This window comes from Lytechinus variegatus, chromosome 16 (assembly GCF_018143015.1).
Source record: "Lytechinus variegatus isolate NC3 chromosome 16, Lvar_3.0, whole genome shotgun sequence".
Lineage (NCBI taxonomy): Eukaryota > Metazoa > Echinodermata > Echinoidea > Temnopleuroida > Toxopneustidae > Lytechinus > Lytechinus variegatus.
Window position 1 is genome coordinate 476,084 of NC_054755.1, and position 20,933 is coordinate 497,016.

Here is a 20,933-nt window from a genome sequence, read left to right on the forward strand (position 1 = left end):
TACAGAAGAAGCTTTTGATTTTTTACCAAAAAAAATGTGAAACGTGGCCCACAAACAAACAGTCCTCAGTCACTCCAATCACATGCAATTTATACAAATTCTACTACCTACATGATGAACTTTTCATTTCATGAAAGTGAACACTTAAAACAAATGACTTACATAGAATAGACATCCTAACATATTTTTTTCTTACAATTTCTTAAAAATGATTGTTACTATGCTAAGCAGTAATTTGGCACCAATTGTTGTTTTTCAATTTATATATGTTGATAATCAACAGCATATAGTGTCATACATATATACTCCATCAGGGTTCCAACAGAAATTTGAAAACAGAATTCCATGACTTTTCCATGACTAAATTGCTGCTTTCCATGACTTCCCGTGATGTCCCGGACTCCCGGGAGTTGTGTAGAATTTGGGATGTCTCAAAACTGGAAAAAATGGAAATCGTGAACACCAATTATAATAGCAGTGTATGATCACAGAGTATGAGAGTTGCGAGACATGACAGACTGGAAAGCTGCCATAGCCAAGAGTTAAATGCAATTCCATGACTTCACAAATTTTCCAAATTCCCTGACTTTTCCATGACCAAAAATTTTTCCAGGATTTTCCATGACTGTGGGAACCCCGTCCATTCAAGTACTGTTAAACTTAATTATCATTCCATAGTATTTCAGTAGGGCAGTATACAAATTACATTAAACTACATAATACATCTGAATATTTGATATTCAATCTAGACCTTTCCATAAATGGGAAGCTCCGCGTCTGAGCAGTGATAGAAAAAACGTACATGCAAGTTATTGCAAGTATTTTGTGTGATTGCTAATGTACTGTATCTACTTTTTTTTATACTTTGTGTTGCAAAAAACCCTCCAAGATCATTAATTCCATTTTTACAATTAATAGCAAGACTTGTGACCGATTAGGGAACCTAAACTAGACTCACAAATTGTTAGTCTTTTGCAACAGTCTCTTAGAGATGCATTATAATCTCGTCTTGAGGGATATCTTAGACAAAAAGTTCTTTCATGAACTTGTAGTAGTGCAAAATATACCAAAACACCAACTTATTTTACAATTTTTAAAATTCAAAGCAATATATACCTGTATGCTGTACCTCACACATGATACTAATGATAATAACAAAAACATCTATAACTCTAATAGGCAGGGATGTAGTCAAGGCCGGCCTCAAGGCTATATTTTGCCGGCCCGGTCCAAGTTCCATGTACAAATTCTATGGGAGAATTTTTTCCCGTGCCTTGACTCGGAAGTACCAGCCTGGACTATATCCCTGCTGTTAAATAATAATTTGTAACCACTGTAAACAGAAATAACCTTGCCAAATTTCATGACTTTATTCTTTTAATTTCTTGAATGCATGATACACCTTACTTATAACATGAACTGAAGGCCACATGACTTAATATGAGTTTCATACTTACTAAAAATCATACCTTTATTTTCCTTGTCTCCTCTTTTCTATCAGAGCTCCTTTACATGCATATGAATGTACAGACAAGAAAGGGAAAATTTAAGAAACTGTTATCTTCTTCTTCTTCTTCTGGTGAATTCCTCTGTTCACCGGAGAACTGCAGGCCTTAAGTTGCAGTACAGCATGGTAAAATAACTAGCTATTAGTCACTGTTTGCAGCAGCTTGATCAACAAGGCGCTGTCTATTATGTAGTTTAATGTTATCAATGTAAACATTTACTAGTCTTCCCTTTGGAGCTGAGATTGAGCAGGATTTAACTTGGTTGAAAATATTCATAAATCAAATCCACAATTTAAAATAAAAAGTCAACAATGATAAACATTTGAAAATTAATTTCTGTTTTCAACTATTGTTTAGATGAGGCAATGTGACCATACTACTGCAAAAAATTATTGATTTGCCGATTTCATTCTCATATCTTTGCATCTAAATAGTGTTGAGACATTATTTCGAATGAAATCAGCATGTTTGATATTAAGACAACAAAAATTGCATCTATCTGGAAGAATAAACTGGGTATATGAAAGTTCATTAGTAGTACACACTTTGTCAAGGTTTTCAATATTTCATTTCAAATAGGTCATAATAATCCAATCACAACATAAACATTGTACTTATATTACCCATGATTCCTCATTCCCAAGCCGGTTATTCTCCACCACCTGATCTAAGGTTGGACTGAAGAGCTAACCACATCCCATGCCTAACGATAGCATCTTGCATCCAGGGTTCCCCAGATTTTCAAGAAAACAAAATTCCCTGATATTTCCGTTATTTTTCCCTGATGAAGTTTAAAAATTCCCTAATATTTTTGAAAACCCAGTCCCAGTTTTGCATAATTTTTAAGTTGTTGCAGAGAATTACATGTAAAAAAAAACACATGAAAACCACCGTAACCAGTCAATCAACGGATGATGTTTTGATATGCAACAAAATATAGCAGAGTCTGAATGATTACCGTGCTTTCGGCTTTGGGGGCCGATCAAAATTCCCTGATTTTTTCCTTCATTAGAGGCATTTTCCCCTGATTTGAGGTATTTTTAAAACTCAAAATCACTGATTTTTCCCCCGACTTAAAAAAAGTAAAATAATTTTCCCTGATGGGCTGGGAACCCTGTCTCATAAATCAGACATACACTCCCAAAGGCAACTATTCTATAGTCCTTCCAAATTACCTCTGATAACAATGATATTTTTAGCTCCAGATATCCTCCAAAATAGGGTTTGGCAATGAAATTGATGCACTTTAAACCCTCCAGAATAACTATGAAAAAGGTGCTACCCCTGAGATTTCTCATGCATCAGTAATTATAAATGAAACATGAAAGACAAATGGTCCCTTAGAAACAAAAAATTACCAGTACAACACATGAGAACAGAAATAGAAAGTCACAAACATAGGTGGATAAGCATGCACTAAGAATGAGAGAACAGCTATACCACAACAAATCCTTTTCAGCTACTGGTTAGGATTCTTTCCTTTGGATTTCTGTTTCTGCTTATCTTTATATTTCACTACATTCTCAGTCCCCAAATGACGAACAATCTCTACCTTGTACATATTCAACGAGAACAGCGCCGGAATACGATCCCGAATGCCCATGCGAAAATAACTACGATCCTTCTCTGCGTTGCATACATAGTTTGGAAATAGGTACGGAGGTTCATTAAGGTCAAGGTGGGGAGAGAAACTCTTCACAAGTTTGTAGGTGAACTTGACATTGATTCGACAGAAGAGGGCGTCTATAGACGCGGGTGCTATGACATAGATCTCCTTTTTGAATGATGGTGACTCTCCTGCTGACTTGTCATCCCTCAGGAGAGAGCCGATCATCTGATGCATATCATAGCGGTCCATTGTACCAAGGTCATGTATTAGGAACTGATGGGATGGGTGATGTGATCTTACACCTTGGGGCGGTAATGCTAGCAGGTATTCAGGTGGGGTAGGGGTATGATAGAAAACATAGTGGTACAATATGGGTTTATCAACAACAGGTGCCGTGACTGTCGTTTTGATGTCTTTGAGGGCTGGGACCATCCCACCCTGCAACACAACTCCAAATATCAATCCAAATAAAACATTCCAGATGATCCATGGAGCATTAGGCATACCTGTTGCAGGGTAGACCACATACTCTGCATAGAGGAGCACCAGAGGGATGATCAGGGGTAGCAGGAGTTTAGGATCTTGGTCTGGCAAGAGAGAGAAGACCAGAAGCGGGGTGGTGAAGACTAGCGCAAAGAATGCACGGCTTGTGGATGTAGAAAATGTCTTCCTGTCCTTGGTATCTGCTCCGCTGTACACCAGGAAGATCTCTGAAATGAAACAGATGACAAGAGGGAAGAAGAGCAGTGGGAGGTTGAACAGAAGATGGGCAAGTTTAGGTCGGATTTCAAGAGGAGCATCCAGGAAGTTGTACTGCAGGAAGTTCAGGGGCGTGACTGTCAAGTTCCGTAGCAACCCAGAGTTAAGATTCTCAAGGAGCTTATTAGGGTCCAGGATGATCTGCGCATCAAGGGTTCCATAGAAAGTGGAATCGAGGATAAGAAGGAAGGTACCCATTGTGATGATACCAGGTAGCAAGGATGCAAGGTTGTGTAAGACTGTTCTGAGAGCTCCGGAACTTAACTGGGAAGCAGATCCTGTAAGCCAGAAGGCCATAGGAATCAGGTAATAGATGAAGAAGGATGGATGGTTGAAGACACCCTCCAAGACGAAAACACCCAACCAAAAACCATGGTTAGGATCTCTCTTTACCATCTTCTTCTCCTTCCCTTTCTTATCTTTGGATGGCGTCTTTGGAACCAGCTGACTCTTACGAGAGTCCACTACCAAGAGAAGCAACAGAGCGAAGGTGCAGGCACTAATGACATGAGTCATGTTACGGGTCATGAAGACTAAAGTCACAAAGGAACTGGCGAAGATGATCATACAGGCTCCTGCATCTTGTCCTAAGATCGTGGCTATGTTGTAAATGCAGGAATCGCAGAGCAAGGAAACCGCAGTGATCGCCAGGCGTGGGGCGATGAGAAGAGTTCGCTCATTTACGGTGACAAGTCCTATTTCACCCAACTTCCGGAGGACGTGGAAGCCAAATCCAGCAGTGATGTAGGGAAAGAAAATGGTTGTCTGCGGTTTGGGAGTATCATAGCCAGGAGCTGATGTGCTTGGAAACCCAAATATACGAGCTGAAATAGTAAACAACAAAATGGGAATCAATTACTTTATTTTAATCATTGTTTACTCAAGACATTATTTATTGACTTGATGCCAACTGAAGCTTACAGAAATTACAGAATTCAAGTCACTGGATTAATTCTACATCTTGGTGTGAGATCAAAAATGGAATTCACAAACATTGTTTTGACATTTGGATCCTTATTCTGAATCCATGGATTACGCAGACTTCATGCATTACTTACACTTTATAAATCAGCATATACCACGAGAAAGACTTACTTAGGTTAGCACATTAATAAGCCCATTGTTAAATTGAACTGATTTACCAAAATTTAGCATGGGCTCAAATAAAATTCCACTATTTCCAATTTTGATCCTCAATTTATAAACAAGCAGTTTCCATTTATCAATTATTATCATATTTCAAATGCTTCCTTAGTATATATTTATCCCCTCAACAAGTACCCCCCCCCAAAAAAAAACACACCTATACATTCGAAGAATTCAGATCCCATAAAACTTAAAACAAATATTGAAGAAAAAATACTAGAAATATAAAATGTAGATGAAGAAACTCTAGAAACAACCCTACATATGACTTTTTTTCTTCCTTCTTTTGACATCCTAAAGCCTTAACAAATCATTATGCCTTTTGTGTATTAAACCTTTAGACTAAGCTTTTTCGGTATTGATATTTTCAATACCGGTATTACTAATAGCTTCAATACCGGTATACCGACTAATACCGAGTAAATTTCCAATTTATTGTCCAAACAGTGTCCAATGTTTGTTTAGCCCTGATATGGCCTTGGATAAAGAGGGGATGCTTGTGGTCAGCTGAGGAATGCTCAGCATGGTCCATTCTCATTGACAAAAACTTTCTCTTCCTTTACCAAAAGTTATACGATCATGCTCTCTCCCCAACGAGAGCTGTGAATTACCTGTGCATGTGTGCAAAATTATCTCAGCAAGCACATGGTACGAAATCAATAAGTCAAGTTGCCAAATGCTACATCGCACAAACTCACTGCTACTTACTTTGCTAAACATGTGTACATGCCCTAACTTCCAAGCACCAAAATTCCCTGCTAGAACTGTCAAGGATATATGCGTGATTTTCCCTTCTCCGATTTGGCCCCACTCATTCACATTCAGATTCACCCCTTTTGTTTACCACTCACATCAACACGTGTTCGTCGAAGGTTCAAAGTTTGTTGACCTCAAATTTTGACGTCTCGTAAATAACTTTTCTTATAAATGTCCATTGTGTTGAACCCCCCCCCCCCTCTTGTGAATCTCCACGTTGTCTAAAAGTAAAACCCTCCCCCTAAACTTCTTATCCCCGGCTGCCTCTTTCTCGCTCATTTTTTCTTGCTTTTGTTTTTCTTTATCTCCCCAGCCCCTTAATTATTCACTCTCTCTTTCCCATCGGCCCATTCTCTCCCCGTCACCACCCCTCTCTTACCACGAACAATCATCATCCTCCTCTTCTCCGAATCTCTATCTTCCCCTCTTTTTTGTCAATTTCATCTTTCACACATGCCAAATTTTAGTTGATCAACATCTTATCACGCCACGAGACCATCATAAATTTAAATTACAATCAATCCAGTAGTTTACTTTATATTATTCATGACCGCACATGCACAAAACGGATACAACACCCATCACAAATCACACAAATATTCACAGCCACTTTCTTCCATTTACGATCACTTCACAGATCAAGATAAACAAAGAGGGATGGCGTAACATTTTTTTCCTGTTAATGTTATCAACATTTTCTTTCTTTTTTTTATTTTCATATTTAATTTATTTATTCATTAATGTATTAATTTTTTCTTTATGCATTTATTTATTTATTTATTATTTTTTTTTTTTGGGGGGGGGGGTCAGACGATTTTTGTAGCAGGCTTATAGTATAAAAGTAAACTTGTCATAATTGAAACAAGTCAAGAGCAGTCCAGAAAAAAACATTGCATAAAGGAAAAAGTGTTAATCCCTGTGGTTTGTCTGTCAATGCACAGCACCCCCCCCCCAAAAAAAAAAAAAAACTCAGTGGACATTCCCATTGATACAAGTTAAGAGCAGTCCGAGAAAAAAAAAACTTGCATAAAAAAAACAAGTGTTAATCCCTGTGGTTTGTCTGTCAACGCCCCAAGCCAAGGTTGATACTTTGTTGAAGCCCGCAATACACCACGTGGTCAAAAGGCAGGCTAGGGAGTGTTTCAAAAAGAGTTTTGTCAGTGATTTTGTTTGTGTAGAGGGATGTTACAAGCTAGGAAACCCTCGCATGTGATTGGCGGAAAGCAAATCTGTTGTTGAAACCACTGAAAAAAACTCTTCATGAAATGCTCTCCGTCTCGGTCGACTTCGTTGTTTAGCTGTGTACACGATCGAGTGCATGGACCTGAGCCGACATGTACCCCAGTATCAGTAGCGGTGGGGCCGAGGCCTTATGCAGTGGCTAACAGAGCTCAGACAGTAGTTAGGGGCGATGTATTCATTTCGAGGTTAGATTATTGGATTCTGATTTCATTAAATACGTTGAGAGAGCCAAAGAACTTATTGTTTTGGCTTAATTTTATTGTAAAAATACCCATAAACGACAATACAGAAGAAAATACCGGTATGATATTTTCAACTTTTGGTACGACGGTATTTCGGTATTGAAATTTCAACGGCGGTATCCATACCGGTATGACTTTCATACCGAACGGTATTACTAATACCGGTATATCGAAAAAGCTTATTTTAGACCTTTTATTTTGGAACCTAATCACCAGCATAGTTGAGTGGCCCCAACAACAAGTAGTTACATATAATATATTTACCAGCAAGTTTGTCTGTTCCCTCAAAGAATTCAGCAGGATCCACATAGCTCTTTTGAGGCCATATACACCAAATGAAGCGAAGTACAACAAGACCAAACCAAAACTTGTAGACATTACCCATCTTGAAATTTACTGTAACAGAGAGATGGGGGGGGGGGGGGGGGTTGGTATAGAAAGTGGGAAACACTTAATATAAATGCTACTGAGTTCATTCATATTAATTACCTTGTGCATTGAATGAGTGGCAAAAATTATGAAATTACAATAAAGCACAGCAACACCTCTCTCTCTCTCTCTGTTCAAAGATTAACGAGTAAATCGCAGTCAGTATAAATTCTGTCCTTAGTTACTAACCCCTGTATACTGAAATAAGGTTAATTAACCCATTGATATTCATCTACCCCTCATTTCCCTCCTCTTCAAATCCACTCTGCCACATTTAGACAGCTTCCTAGAGATGATAAATAAAAAATTTTTGATAAGAATCATTAAAACCAATGAAAATCACATTAAAACCACTGAAAATCACATTAAAAACAATATTTAATTGTCTAATTACTCCTTGTGATCTGAGTCCCCTTCCCGTATTGAGACTGCTTATTTCCCATAGGAGGGGACTCAGATAACAGGCAGGGTGGTAGCACTTGTTCACTGCTACCACCCTGCCTGTGGGGAATCTACAGGTAGGACTATGGTATGCCAATTTTGTACAGAGGACACACTTTAAAAAATCATTAAAATATCACTTTTGTGACCACAATTACTTATTTCCATACAGTTGCAATTTATTTTTCATTAGTAACTTGGGAATAATTTTCGTATACACCAGAGCGCTCAAAAACTTGAATTTGGGGCATATTTTTGTGTACGCCCTCTATTGGTGGAAAGAAATATGGCAAGAAAATTTTCATTTTTTTAAATCTTTATTTTTCATTAAGAAAAAAATGATTTCAAGAATCAAATTGAAATAAGAGCCAAGTTGTATGAATAATAGGTGTAATGAAAACTGTCAGTGTAAAAAAAATTAAGCATTTGCCCCAAAGAAAAAGAGAAAATAAGCCAAACATTGCCACCCTTATTTTGCCACACATGGAGATATAACTGAGAACAAGGTTATATTATAACCTTGTTCATTGAATGAGTGGGTGGTAGCAGTGAACAAGTGGGTTATATCATAACCATGATAACCTTGTTCATTGAATGAGTGCCAGTGACTTGGATGACGATAAGGTCGAAAAAATATCAAATACTTTTTTGTAGGACATCAAAGTAATTTTTTGTATCTTAACACTCAATTTTAGATGGCATTATCCTCGGTTATAAGTCACTAGGCCTACTCCATTCACTAATCACTGCCATGACTGCCGTTTATTTCATCATTGGCACGGCAGTGACTTCCTGTTCTTTCGACTTTCGACTTTCCTCTCCCATTGACTTTGCACACAATGAGCGCACACACACGAAAAGAGAGGTAAATCATTTCAGAATAAGGCCTTTTAGAGCCCCCTAAAGTACATTCCCAATGCAACAACTGCTAAGTCAGCTCAGTCACAGACACAGTCACAGACACGCACAGATAAAATTTTAAAACATGATGAACTGACGAAGAAAGTCAATAGATGGGACTGTAGTTGATGTCCGTTCGCAAGAACCTCAACATTTTAATACCCTAATAGTACACTAGCGTGATTGTTGAATTTACTGTCTTGGGTTTGAATGCACAATCCATCCGAGCACGTAAAGATATTGAAAACTTAAAACCTAACAAAACTACAATTGCCTTGGCAAGTTTACTTACAAAATTTCCAGCTACCAGCATCGAGTGGTAGACACTATGGTATCGCCGAGCGGTCAAGTCTGAGGAGGGAAAAATAAATACATAATACGTCAAGGTTCATATAAATTGGTACCCGGTAAATAAAATAAGCCCGGAAAGGGGGCATTTTGTACTTGAATATTCAGAGGCGTAACAAGCTAAATATTTTGAGGGGGAATAGCGTTGTATATTGGACAAAATTTGGATTAAAAATCACAGGTATTGATGTTTTTGCTACAATGTTTTATCATTTTTTATACTTATTGATTGTTATTCTGTATTATTTTTGTTTTGTTTGTGTATGTTTACTTTCTGATCAATATTTCTGTTATAATGTTTACTTTGTTTCGTCATGTTCTTATATTAATTTCATTAAGGGGCCCTTTCAAAAGCTCTGCTTCTAAGGGGTTCCTAACCTTTGAGGTTATATTCTCTTTGCCAACCTTTGTACTGAATATTTGGATTACATAACCTGATTGGCTTGAATAAACTTGTATATAAGTGAATAGACCTATATAGTATTTTATGATAGATTTTGACAGCATTTTCCGAAATACCTATATATTTCACTCTTTTCTTCCAATTTCTTTCAGAATTTGTTATTTTTTGAGTGGGCATGTGTCCCCCCCCCCCCCCCCACTGGCCCAAGACCTTTCTGCAGGGTGCCCAGACGTCCCGTATTTCCCGGGATTGTCCCGTATTTTGCTCCTTTGTCCCGGCGTCCCGACAAACCTTTCCCGGGACGCCTATTTGTCCCGTATTTAAGAATATTGAACAAAACGTAGTTAATACATTTATAAGTGATGAATTTTCATCAAATATTAATAACCAACAGATGACGAAGCAGAGATAACATCAGTGAAACTAATTTGGAGATGTAATCGGTGGAACAAATTATTGAGTTTTCATAACTAGATCTTGTTGTTTTAGCTTTCGTTGTGTATGATGCCGCTATGTTTCACCTAATTTTTAAGTTTGACAATTGTTTCACTTTGAAATTTTATTATCTTAAACATTTTAGTTTTTCAAAATTCTAAAAATATATTAAAAAACACCACATATCATTATGATATTTGTTAAATGACTCATTTTTTGTTTTCTTGAAGTCTGAACTTTTTTCCTCTTTCTTTCTTTTGTATCATTCTTTGTTCATCTTTATATCCTTCCTGCTTGCCCTGTTTTGTTCCATCTATCTTTATTTCCGATCTTTTTCCCTGAACCTTTCTCTCTCTCTCTGTATACTTTCCTTTATTAAATATCCATTTTTTATTTCCTGAATTCATTCTTTCTTTCCTTAAACTTTTCTTTGCTTCCTTGCCCCTTTCTCTCTTTTTTCGTTCTTTCTCTCCTTCCATTATTTTCTCTTTCTTTCATTCTCCATTCCCTTCATTCTTTCCTCCCTCAGTCTTTCCTCCTTTCTTGCATTATTTATTTTATATTTCCTTCTGATTTCTTTCCCTTCCTTCCTTCCTTCCTTCCTCGCTTCATGTTTTCTTCTTTCTTTGTTTGTTTCTTTCTTCCAAAGAATGAAGGAAACATTTTCCTTTCCCTCATTCTTTATTTCCACCCTTTTTTCTTATTTTCTTTTTTCCTTTCTCTCCTTTTTGTCTTTCACACATTTATTCATCTTTCCTTCCTTTTCTTTTATAGGAGCGCCTAGAGCACCTAACAAGGCGGATATGTGCGCAATATAAATACCCTATATTATTATTATTATCATTTTTCTTTCTTTCTTTCTATATTCATTTTAAAGAATGAAGGAAACCTTTTCTCACTCTCTCTCTTTTATTCTTTCTTTCATCCTTCTTTTATTCTAACTTTCTTTATTTTTTTCTCTTCATTTTCCCCTTCAGTTCGTTTTTCTTTCTTTCTTTTTCAATTCATCTCTTTTCTTTTGTCTTTTCTATCTCTCATTCATTCTTTCGTTTACCCTCCCTTTCAATTCTTATATTCTGCACAATCTAACACTGTGTATCTTTGTTGATCCTTTTGTCGATTGTCCCGTATTTCATTTTGTGAAATCTGGTCACCCTGCCTTTCTGCTCGTTCTGATATGAGGACCTAGTCCTGACAGACGTTATTTATAGATGAAGTTCATCCTAAAAATATGTTGGCTTTGACAAAAATATTGGTGAAGTTTTAATGAAAATGGAATGATTTCAAGATTATTCATTTTATTTGTTAAATCACTGACAGGCAGCTTCAATTGCAATGAATATCATTTCCTAAAAAAATTGAGTGATTTTGTTTGTATGGTGGATATCAGACACTTTCACGTTTCATAACTCCTTCAATTAAAAAAATAATTTCATTTAGCATGTTCCATTAAGAAAGGAAATTCCTGGGATTTGTTTAGGGGAGTTACCTACTCTTTCAACATCACAAATTAAAAGCATTAAAACTTTATATAACTATCTTATTCTATGATGGCTTTTCCACAAACCGCACCAATATTTTCTCAAAATTTTCTGCTTTAAGGCAAACTTATTGCCAGGGTCATCTTCCTCTTTACAGGTCAAGTCCATTCCAGCAAAAAGTTTATTTGAATCAAAGAAAGATCAAACAAGCGCAATGCTGATAATTTCATCAAAAGAAAGTATAAAACAAGAAAGATTTTACTTATATACACAAACAGGGCCTATGCACGACATATATATTTTAATGAGAGAGTCAATGATGTCATGCACTATTATTTTTTTTCATTTATTTATTTTATTTTATTTATTTATTCCTTTTTTTTTTTGGGGGGGGAGATATTGCAGAATATTCGATGTAAGAAACAAAATTGATTCCTCCATCTAATGGAATTTAAAAGTCTTCTTATTGTAATCTTCAAATATTCAAATATTGTAGAATTCACAAGGGCGATTCCATGCTAGAAAAATCAGCCATTTTCACAACATTTTTCAAACTGCTGTCCAAACGAACGACAAACTTCAATTTGCATTGTGGTAATAGTACTACTGGGTAGAAATGCAAAAAACTGACAACAAAAATATGTTGACCATAGGTTAATTAGTGCTAAAAATGTTGCGTGTCGTACGGGACATTTCTGCGTCCCATTTCTGGGTCCCGTACGGCGCACAACATTTTCACCTATAATGTACTCATAATCAAATTTTTGTGTGTTGGTTATTAGTTTTTTACATGACGACCACTCGAGCTTTACCAAGGACAAAAAGAATGTTTTATTGCTCAAGCATTCGGCTAGGAAACGAGAAATTGTTGTCAAAATGTCCCGTACGACATGTATGGAATCGCCCACAAATAAAATACAAAAGAAACAGGAGTGAAATCCTGATTTCCTCATACATCAAATTTCTAAGAAATTTTCAGCATTATACTCATTTATTCTGTCCTCTTTTCTGCACCCCTCCCCCATTTTCAAATCTGCTATGTGCTGTGTGTGCTCCCTCTATTTCAAAATCTTGGATCTCACCCTCTCACACTGAATATTCAAGAACATTCATATTTCTCTCAATAATAATATGTATTTACCCAGGGTAGCCACTTCAATCATAAGACTGCTCTTCCAGCGGGCCCTGCATAACATAATGTTATTATTACCCTTCTCCAGTCTGAATGCTGAGCGCCAAGAAGGTCCCATTTTTATAAGTCTTTGGTACGACTAGGCCGGGGATTGAACCCACGACCTCCCATTCATGAGGCAGACGCTCTACCACTGAGCCACCATGCCTGGTTAAACACTATCAACACTATCAATATCTCTCTCAAAAAGTACAAAGGACTTCATACAACAGGCGTGATCATTCAGGATGATAGTAAAGGGATATTGAGTTATTGACTGACCTCGGGGAGATATATCGCTCAAACAAAACTGACTATATACCCAGGTGAGGTAAATGGGTACCGGCAGGAAGTAATTCCTCAAAAAAGCTTTGAGCACCAGAATCGGTAGAGAAACTTAGCCGGGGTAATATAGGAGCGCCTTGAGAAACCTAACGATGTTGATACATGCTCTACTGTCATATTTCTGTAAAATTAAAAAATTGTAAATTTCTGTTAATTTGTAACTTTTCCGAAGGGGTTAACATGAGAATGAATTATTCACTGGTCAATATTGGGGGGGGAATAAAATGGGCAATGAATAGTTCATGTTGCTTTACTTATGCAGTAGCTCAAAAGAAAAAAAATAAAGGGAATTTCATGCAATATGTCATTCATCTCTCCCCCACCTCTTGAAAAAGCAAAAAGTACACTTACACAAGCATATTCATCTTTTGACCAACACATAACTTATGTACAAGGAATAAAAAGAACTTTTACACAATAATATGATGTTGACATAATTTGGTTTATTCTGTAAAATTCTGAGCATTTGGCTTACAAGAGGGGATAATAACAATAACAATAATAATGATTAAAAAAGAGGGCAAATCACAAGAAAATAAAGACAGAAAAATTATACCTTCTCAGTTTGTTTTGTCAGTAGGAAGTCAGAGACATACAATAACAAACAGCTAGTAAAGCAAACAGACATTACATACAAATATATATTTATCACAAGTATATTCACAATAAAGTTAGAAAATTTACATATTCTTAAAAGTACACCTAAAAGAGTCTTTATTTTCATGTAAACTTCAATCATTATAATACATCAGTTAACAACGCATATCAGCTTGTACAGTCAAACGCCAACACTCATTTGTATTTGTAGTAAAAAGGGAGCTATTTAAAAACCAAACATAACTTAATTAAAAATGTACTTTAAGAACAAAATCATGATTTTGCTAATGCAAAAATCAGAATTACCCTCTGTTATTGAAGAATATACAGGAATAAAGTTAAAAGCAGCCTTTTGTACAGTTATAGTACCAGTATAAGGAATTCAAATAGAGGTGACAAGTACATACACCATCAAAGCAAAGTAATAGAAGTCTTAAGAGATACTAATAATATTACTCATTTAAAAATGAAATAAATAATACTGTGTTTCTTTCTACAGGTTTAGTGTTTTCCTGAATTTTTCTCTACCAATACTGCTCAAACTCTACCTTGAAACTTCTTGACATAATATCAAGTGTCAGGAAAAAAAATCACGTCAACCAATAATTCAGTAATTATTTTGAAAAAATGGAAATATGAAAAATAAATTACTATCAATGATTTAGAAGGTTCTCACAAATAGGTTTGTATGTGAGAAATTGTTTAATATGTCGTGATAATATTTTGAGAGGGCTTTGATTAATTTCTTTTTAAATAGATCTGAAAAGTTGATAAATATTACTGGTAAGTTGTTACATCAGAGAACTCCCATTCATTTCTATGAGGTATAACATGCATAAATAAGCTTCGCTTCTACAAGAAAAAAATCCTTTCTCCTATTGTAGGAAAATATAAAGACTATATGTTTGACAAAAAGGGAGTATAATGCCAGATGCAAATGATTATAGGTTGGAAAGTAGAAATATACAATCACAGGAACACAAGAACATGTTAAAAACGCATTAAAGTGACTGCCCAAAGATAGTACAGATAGTCATTTAATTCTCGCCGAGTTCTTTTATATGAGATGATAAAATGCTTCTATCCTTCCTCTTTTCATTTTCTTCAACACCAACACACAATGTTTTGTTTTTTTTATTTTTATTTTCATTTTTTCTCCATTAATTGAAATCTACAGCCTTGTTCTGTTTGGAGCAATCACCATGACAACGTGAAATGAGCTATACATTCAGACGGTTCGTTGTCAATTTACCATACACGATATAGCAGATTAGCTTTGTACATACTTTCTCACCAGTCTCCAACCCTTTCTCATTATCAATGCTTTCATGTTTTATGTACAAAATAAGTGCTGAGAAAGGTCACCTATCAAAATAAAAGCATACAGTGTTATGTTATACATACATAATTACATACATACATATTTCTGAGCAGAAATTGTCTACATTTAAAGCTGTATCGTTTCCGATTGTGAAAATTTGTCTAATTGTAAAACTACGGTTACTGCTTGAAATAAATACACTTTCATCCAATGTATACAAAGGTGAATGATGGCGTAAAAATAGAAAGATTGAGCAAACCTGGTTTACATGTATCTATAATAGTGACCAAGATTAATGTTACCACAGAGAGATTTCAAAATATTAATCCAATTTGATTACATACCAAATGCAATACTGCATCAGGTGTTGAAAAAAAGGTAGTGGTGTAAAAATAACAAATCTAAATAAAATGATTAGGTAATATCTGTTCAGAGCTCTCTAAGTAGAATCTCCTTTGACTTGTTTTATTTCCTCAGTTGTTAAATTCTTGAATCATATTGTTTGTAGTAAAATTTTTCAGTAGTAATGCATAAAAACAGAAGCACCAAAAGAAAAAAAAAGAAAACTCTACACTTTAAAAATAAAACCCACATACTGAAGAAAAAAAAACAGTTTGCTAATAATTATGTATTTATATATATATCAGCTTTAATATGACAGTTTATAGAATAGGTTGTTTAATTTATCAAGATTAACTCAACACAAGTCATTATTTTGATAAATTTTATATTTCCTATTTTTTTTAATAAATAGAAGCATAAGAAAACCAAGTGATTTTAGTATGTCGGCTCTAACAAAAATTGGAGGGAAGGTGATGTTTCTGAAAAATTCAATAAATAAGATCCTACCTCATCATACTTCACTCTCACTCAATAATGCTTCCAAAATTTGGCAATTATATATTCACAAAATGACCACACTTATTACGGTCTATGGTTACTCATACCCACAGAACAGATCCGTTTGAATCATTAATTCACAATTATCATACATTCTTTACAAAAATGAGTAGCCTAAATGGTATCATACATTCTTTTTGAAAATCCAAGATTACTGTTTTCTATTACAACATATCATACAGAGGTGCTTGAAGATTAGTCCACAGATTTGAATGGCAAAGCTTGTACATTGATAAATATGTTTAGAAATATATATATACCATCGATGCAAACATTCTAATGGTCCTTAAAATAGGTTTGCATAAAAATATCAGCACTGATTTTTGGGTGGAGATGGTTCAGATAATCAACAATGGTTTTAATCACATCAGAGAGCACTGTCACAATGCAGCAAATACTATAACACATATCTGAAAAGTTGTAGAAAATTGGCACCGCATCATAGTTTAGTTTTACCTTTTGCTATAGAATCACTACCTGCATATAAAAACTTTTTTTTCTCGTATTTTTCACATTTAGTGCCCTAAAGGTTCATACATATTGCAGACAACAAATAACTGGTGTTTCGACAATTAGTCCACATGCTATACACTTTGAAGCTTGTTCTCTTGTATGTAAAATAAAACGCACTTGCCTATATGATTTCAATGTGGAACTAGAAGTGCAAATAAAGTCAGTGTCCAACAAGGATGCCAGACCTGGGTGCAACTCAAAAAATCTTGTTTAACTTGATTTTCAGCCAATGAAGCACCCACATTCGGGACTTGCGCTTGATATTTTGACCTGCGTTTAAATGCAACTCTTTCTGCAACAGGCCCCTGGGGACGTTTCACAAAGATTTAAGTATGACTTAGAGTCGCACTTAAATGCCGACGCGTACAGACATGATCTTACCAATGTGGTCGTGCCGTTTAAACCGCAAGCAACTAGGCATGTAAGTTTGACTCTGAAGTCATACTTAAATCTTCGTGAAACACATCCCTGGCTATTTTCTATTTTGGGGGTTTGATTTGGTTAGATCACGCTCAAATTGATGAACATTCATCAATGGCTTTGTGAATTTGTGCACTTCAGCATCACTAAAAGTATCGTGTGCAGATAGGTAGTAAACAATACATTCAGTGTATCACTGTGAATCACCGCCCATCTACTCTTGAATATTGATAGCTGAATCAATTGTCTGCAATGTGTGGGAACAATCTTTGTATCATTATTATTATTTTATTTCATTCTCTTTGAAAAATTGGCAATTACAAGAAATTTAATCAATTTTCAAGACATCAAATTTGTACATCCAGATCATAGTAAAAAGACTAATTTCACATTATTTTTAGTACATAGAATCAAAGCTTTCTATAACAATCTGTACATATTTCTGATCAATAGAAATAAAATCAGACAATGATTAAATTAGAGAAACGCCTATAAAACAGAATGAAAAATTATAGAATGGACAGAATACTGCATAAAATGTTGAATCACTTATATAATAACAAGATACTTATCAATGACTATCAGCTTTTGACTAAGCAATGCTGTGTGGAACAATGCTGATCTTTGGGTTGAAAATGATTTATCAACATTACCAATATTTCTGTTTGAATAAAGATCCTACTATACCAAAATGAAAGAGACATATATACCTAGTGAATAGCCTAAGAATGGCCTATTATTCAGAAAGCCAGGATGGAATTCGTTTACGTGTATCAGAAGTAATAAATCAATGTGTTAAGGGGTAGACAATACATATTTAGTTGAAGACTAGGGTCATTATCTGTGAAGTTCACCAAATAAACATACCATGATGTAGAAAGGTTTCAATTATTTTGGTCCATATTAGTTGAGGGGTATGACATCATGTTAAGAATTATGGATCCTGCCCAATCATTAATGATGATTAAAAAACAGATGTTTCTTTGGTTTACATGAAGTCCGATCTTAGACTTGATCGTTTGCAAAAATGAGTCTTCTTCCATTCATAGTTACTACAACCTTTCACCTTATTAATCACTAACAGCAGCCAATATACAGTACTGTATTAAACCAATTATTATATTAATATCAAAATCATGATCTGTTTGTACCTCAAAACTAGGGTTTAATGGGGAGAAAATAACAAAAGGTTATTAATAATGAAGAACAGGGCATTGTTTCACTAATTGAAAACAGGTTGGGTGAAATTTGGCCCAGACGCAAATAGGAATTTCAGCCCCGCATACTATGACACTTTAATAACAATACTGTGACCTCATTACAAAACAAAGAATAATCATTTGAAAGGCAGTCTTTAGAGATATTGTTTGATGAATTTTTATCTGATTGTGAAGCGGATTGTCCTATTATTATGTTATTTTGGAAGACCAAATCATTTTACGTCCCATGAAATTTATTCCAATCACATCTTAGCATCTTTCCCGGTTATTTTCATCAAAGATGCAAAAGTCATGTTTAAACAAATGTAACATGTCAAGAGGAATTTTACCGCTTTCATATTTTTTTTCTTCTCAACAAATCACAATTTTCATGAAGTCTTTTCGTTAGTACTATTATTTAAAGTTCAATTTTTTCCTCTAGGCATGGTCTTCATGATTTTCTGTAACAAATTAAAATCTATGCAATATATCTGTCCAAATTAAGTTAGAGGATATGCATGTGTCTATATATAATAAAAAAAATCAAAATGTCTGCTTCTCAATGATAAAATAACAGTACACCAAAAAAGAGAACAGACACTAAAAACAGGCACCTTAAGAAAAGTTACAGCCAACAAAAAATGCAGTTCTATTTTCCTTGGATTGTCTAGGGATGCCGTTTTGTTGGAATCACTCTCCTTTTTTTGCGTTCTCTCTCTCGTGACCTCATAGTCATGTGATGCCGGGTGAGGTCATGGAAGGGAGGTCCTGCAGCTTTTGGAAGTTGAGACTTTTCGTAAGGAGTCCAAATAAAAACATACAAAATGAAGAGGATGGTAAAAAAATAAAGTTTGGAACTATCACCATCTGAGGAGGGACGCGACCGTTGCCATGACAACACAAAGGAAAAGCGACGTGACTCTGTGGATGGCCGATGGTTCGCCCCCAGAGGGCAGTCTTGTAGGACGGTAAATAGGATCTTCAAATTCTGTACTGAATGGGAAGAGATTGTCGTCAGGACCCGTAGAGCCATCGCCTGACCCGCTACCGCTCCCTGAACCGCTACCATCTTCTAAACCCTCTGTATTGGGAGAAGGGGGAGGGGGCAAGAAGAGGGGATTAAGAGGAGAGAAGGGGGAGGGTAGCAAGATGAAAGAGGGGGTGAGAACAGAGATTAAGATGAGAGATGAATTGAAAATAGGACGATTGGTACGAGGAGAGAGAAGAAAAAATAGAAATGAAAACATGTTCAAACCTTAGTAAAGTTAAATACAATCACACTACATATTAATTACACAATAATCATCTCTATTATAACCATTTTCATTCTCATTATCAATACCATCATCACTATCATTACCATTATTATAATTTTCATCATTAACATTATCTTTATCATTTATGTCATAATCTTTCTTAACTTCTTATCATCATCATCATCATCATCACCATAGTCAACACCACCACCACCATCATTTTCTTATCAACATTCTAATTACTATAACTATTGATATTCTCACTATCAAGTGACGAATCCAGCGGGGTTTGATATATATAAATATACAAGACCATTCCAGTTGCCCAATTAATTGTATATGTACAACAGTCATCCCCTCAAAATGATCATGGGCCTGTTTCACAGAATTACAAATTTGCCATTAGTGTAACTTCATTGAATCCTTGATTGTGATTGGCTGCTGAGCCCTGTTACCATGGAAGCTACTATATTGGCAAAGTTACCGAAACTGGGTCCTGTTGCAAAAAAGTTACTATTATGGTCACATTGCCATGCAATAGTAACTACCACGGTAGCAATGCTCAACAGCCAATCAGAATCAAGGATTCCATGAAAGACACCGATTGCAAAGTTACCATAATGGTAAGCTTTATGCAACAGGGCCCAGACGGTCTTTGTGAAACAAGGCCCACGTTTTGTTTTCATTCTTGTTATCCATCTACTTACGGTGATCAACAAATGGGACATCGTCTCCATTTTGAGCGAGTTGTAATATATCAATGATCGTCTCTAATCTTTCTTTCTGTATCCTGATGGACGCTACAGGTTTGGTTAACGCTACCATCACCTCCGGGTTATTCCTCTGGTTGGCAATACCACTGCCCACGATGTCTTGCTCGTACCTGTGAGGGCGCCATTAAAATTTATTTGATTAATATCCATGAAGATGCTTTAGTATCATTTCAAAGAGATACAGGGAGTATAAAAAATTCGCAAATTACGTGTATGGTTAATGACTCCTCTATACATAAAGAATATCATTATAACAACCTGTACTAAGGTCAATATGTTTTCAATTATAAAAGAGCCTGTTGCTTATGAAAGGTATAGACAAGAAAAATAAGGTGAATCAATAAATGGTTCATTTACATGTAATTATTCAATTTAGGCTCCAAGATAGCATCCTTGGCAAGTCATTTGTCTACATTTGCCACTCTCCACCCAGGTAGGATGCGAAAATCTTTTAAGTAAACCTTGCAATTGAGTTTGGAAACTCTTATTGTTGGAATGCTCCCCAGGGAGTGAAAAAGTGCATATATTGCGTGTGGGCAACCCAATATCCAATGACTGGGGTAATAATATATCTGTTAAGTGCTTAGAGATGTCATTATGATGTTTTACCCCACTAAAACTAAATTCAGAAATTCTCATAGCTTTTACAAAGGTATCAACCGGCTCCAGTTGTCAGCAGATCAAGCACGATATGAAAGCGGAATATATTAACTCCAATCAGTGTTGTAGTGCCTTGATG

General features: G+C 35.6%; 2 protein-coding genes across 2 annotated transcripts in view; both read right to left on the reverse strand.

Annotated features, from left to right (window-relative positions):
- Positions 1-2,594: 2,594 nt before the first annotated feature.
- LOC121429827 (GPI mannosyltransferase 4-like) lies at positions 2,595-9,420 on the reverse strand. The gene is made up of 3 exons (XM_041627066.1): positions 9,325-9,420; positions 7,527-7,658; positions 2,595-4,700 (listed from the first exon to the last, which is right to left on the reverse strand). The coding sequence occupies exons 2-3, from the start codon at positions 7,645-7,647 to the stop codon at positions 2,968-2,970; spliced, it is 1,854 nt and encodes a 617-aa protein (XP_041483000.1). The 5' UTR covers positions 7,648-7,658; positions 9,325-9,420; the 3' UTR covers positions 2,595-2,967.
- A 4,218-nt stretch (positions 9,421-13,638) lies between these two features.
- Positions 13,639-20,933, reverse strand: part of LOC121430149 (glypican-6-like) — a 29,710-nt gene continuing 22,415 nt past the window's right edge. The window contains exons 8-9 of the mRNA XM_041627427.1: positions 20,129-20,304; positions 13,639-19,246 (exon numbers count right to left, since the gene is read on the reverse strand). Coding sequence (XP_041483361.1) covers positions 19,026-19,246; positions 20,129-20,304 — 397 coding nt within the window. The 3' untranslated portion in view covers positions 13,639-19,025. The remainder of the gene's footprint in view (positions 19,247-20,128; positions 20,305-20,933) is intronic.

Excerpts from the sequence above, each read along its gene's own strand:
- LOC121429827 (XM_041627066.1), bottom strand. The coding sequence starts at position 7,647 with ATGGGTAATGTCTACAAGTTTTGGTTTGGTCTTGTTGTACTTCGCTTC. Across the intron at positions 4,701-7,526 it reads GGGAACAGACAAACTTGCTG|CTCGTATATTTGGGTTTCCA; the intron begins GTAAATATATTA and ends TTACTATTTCAG.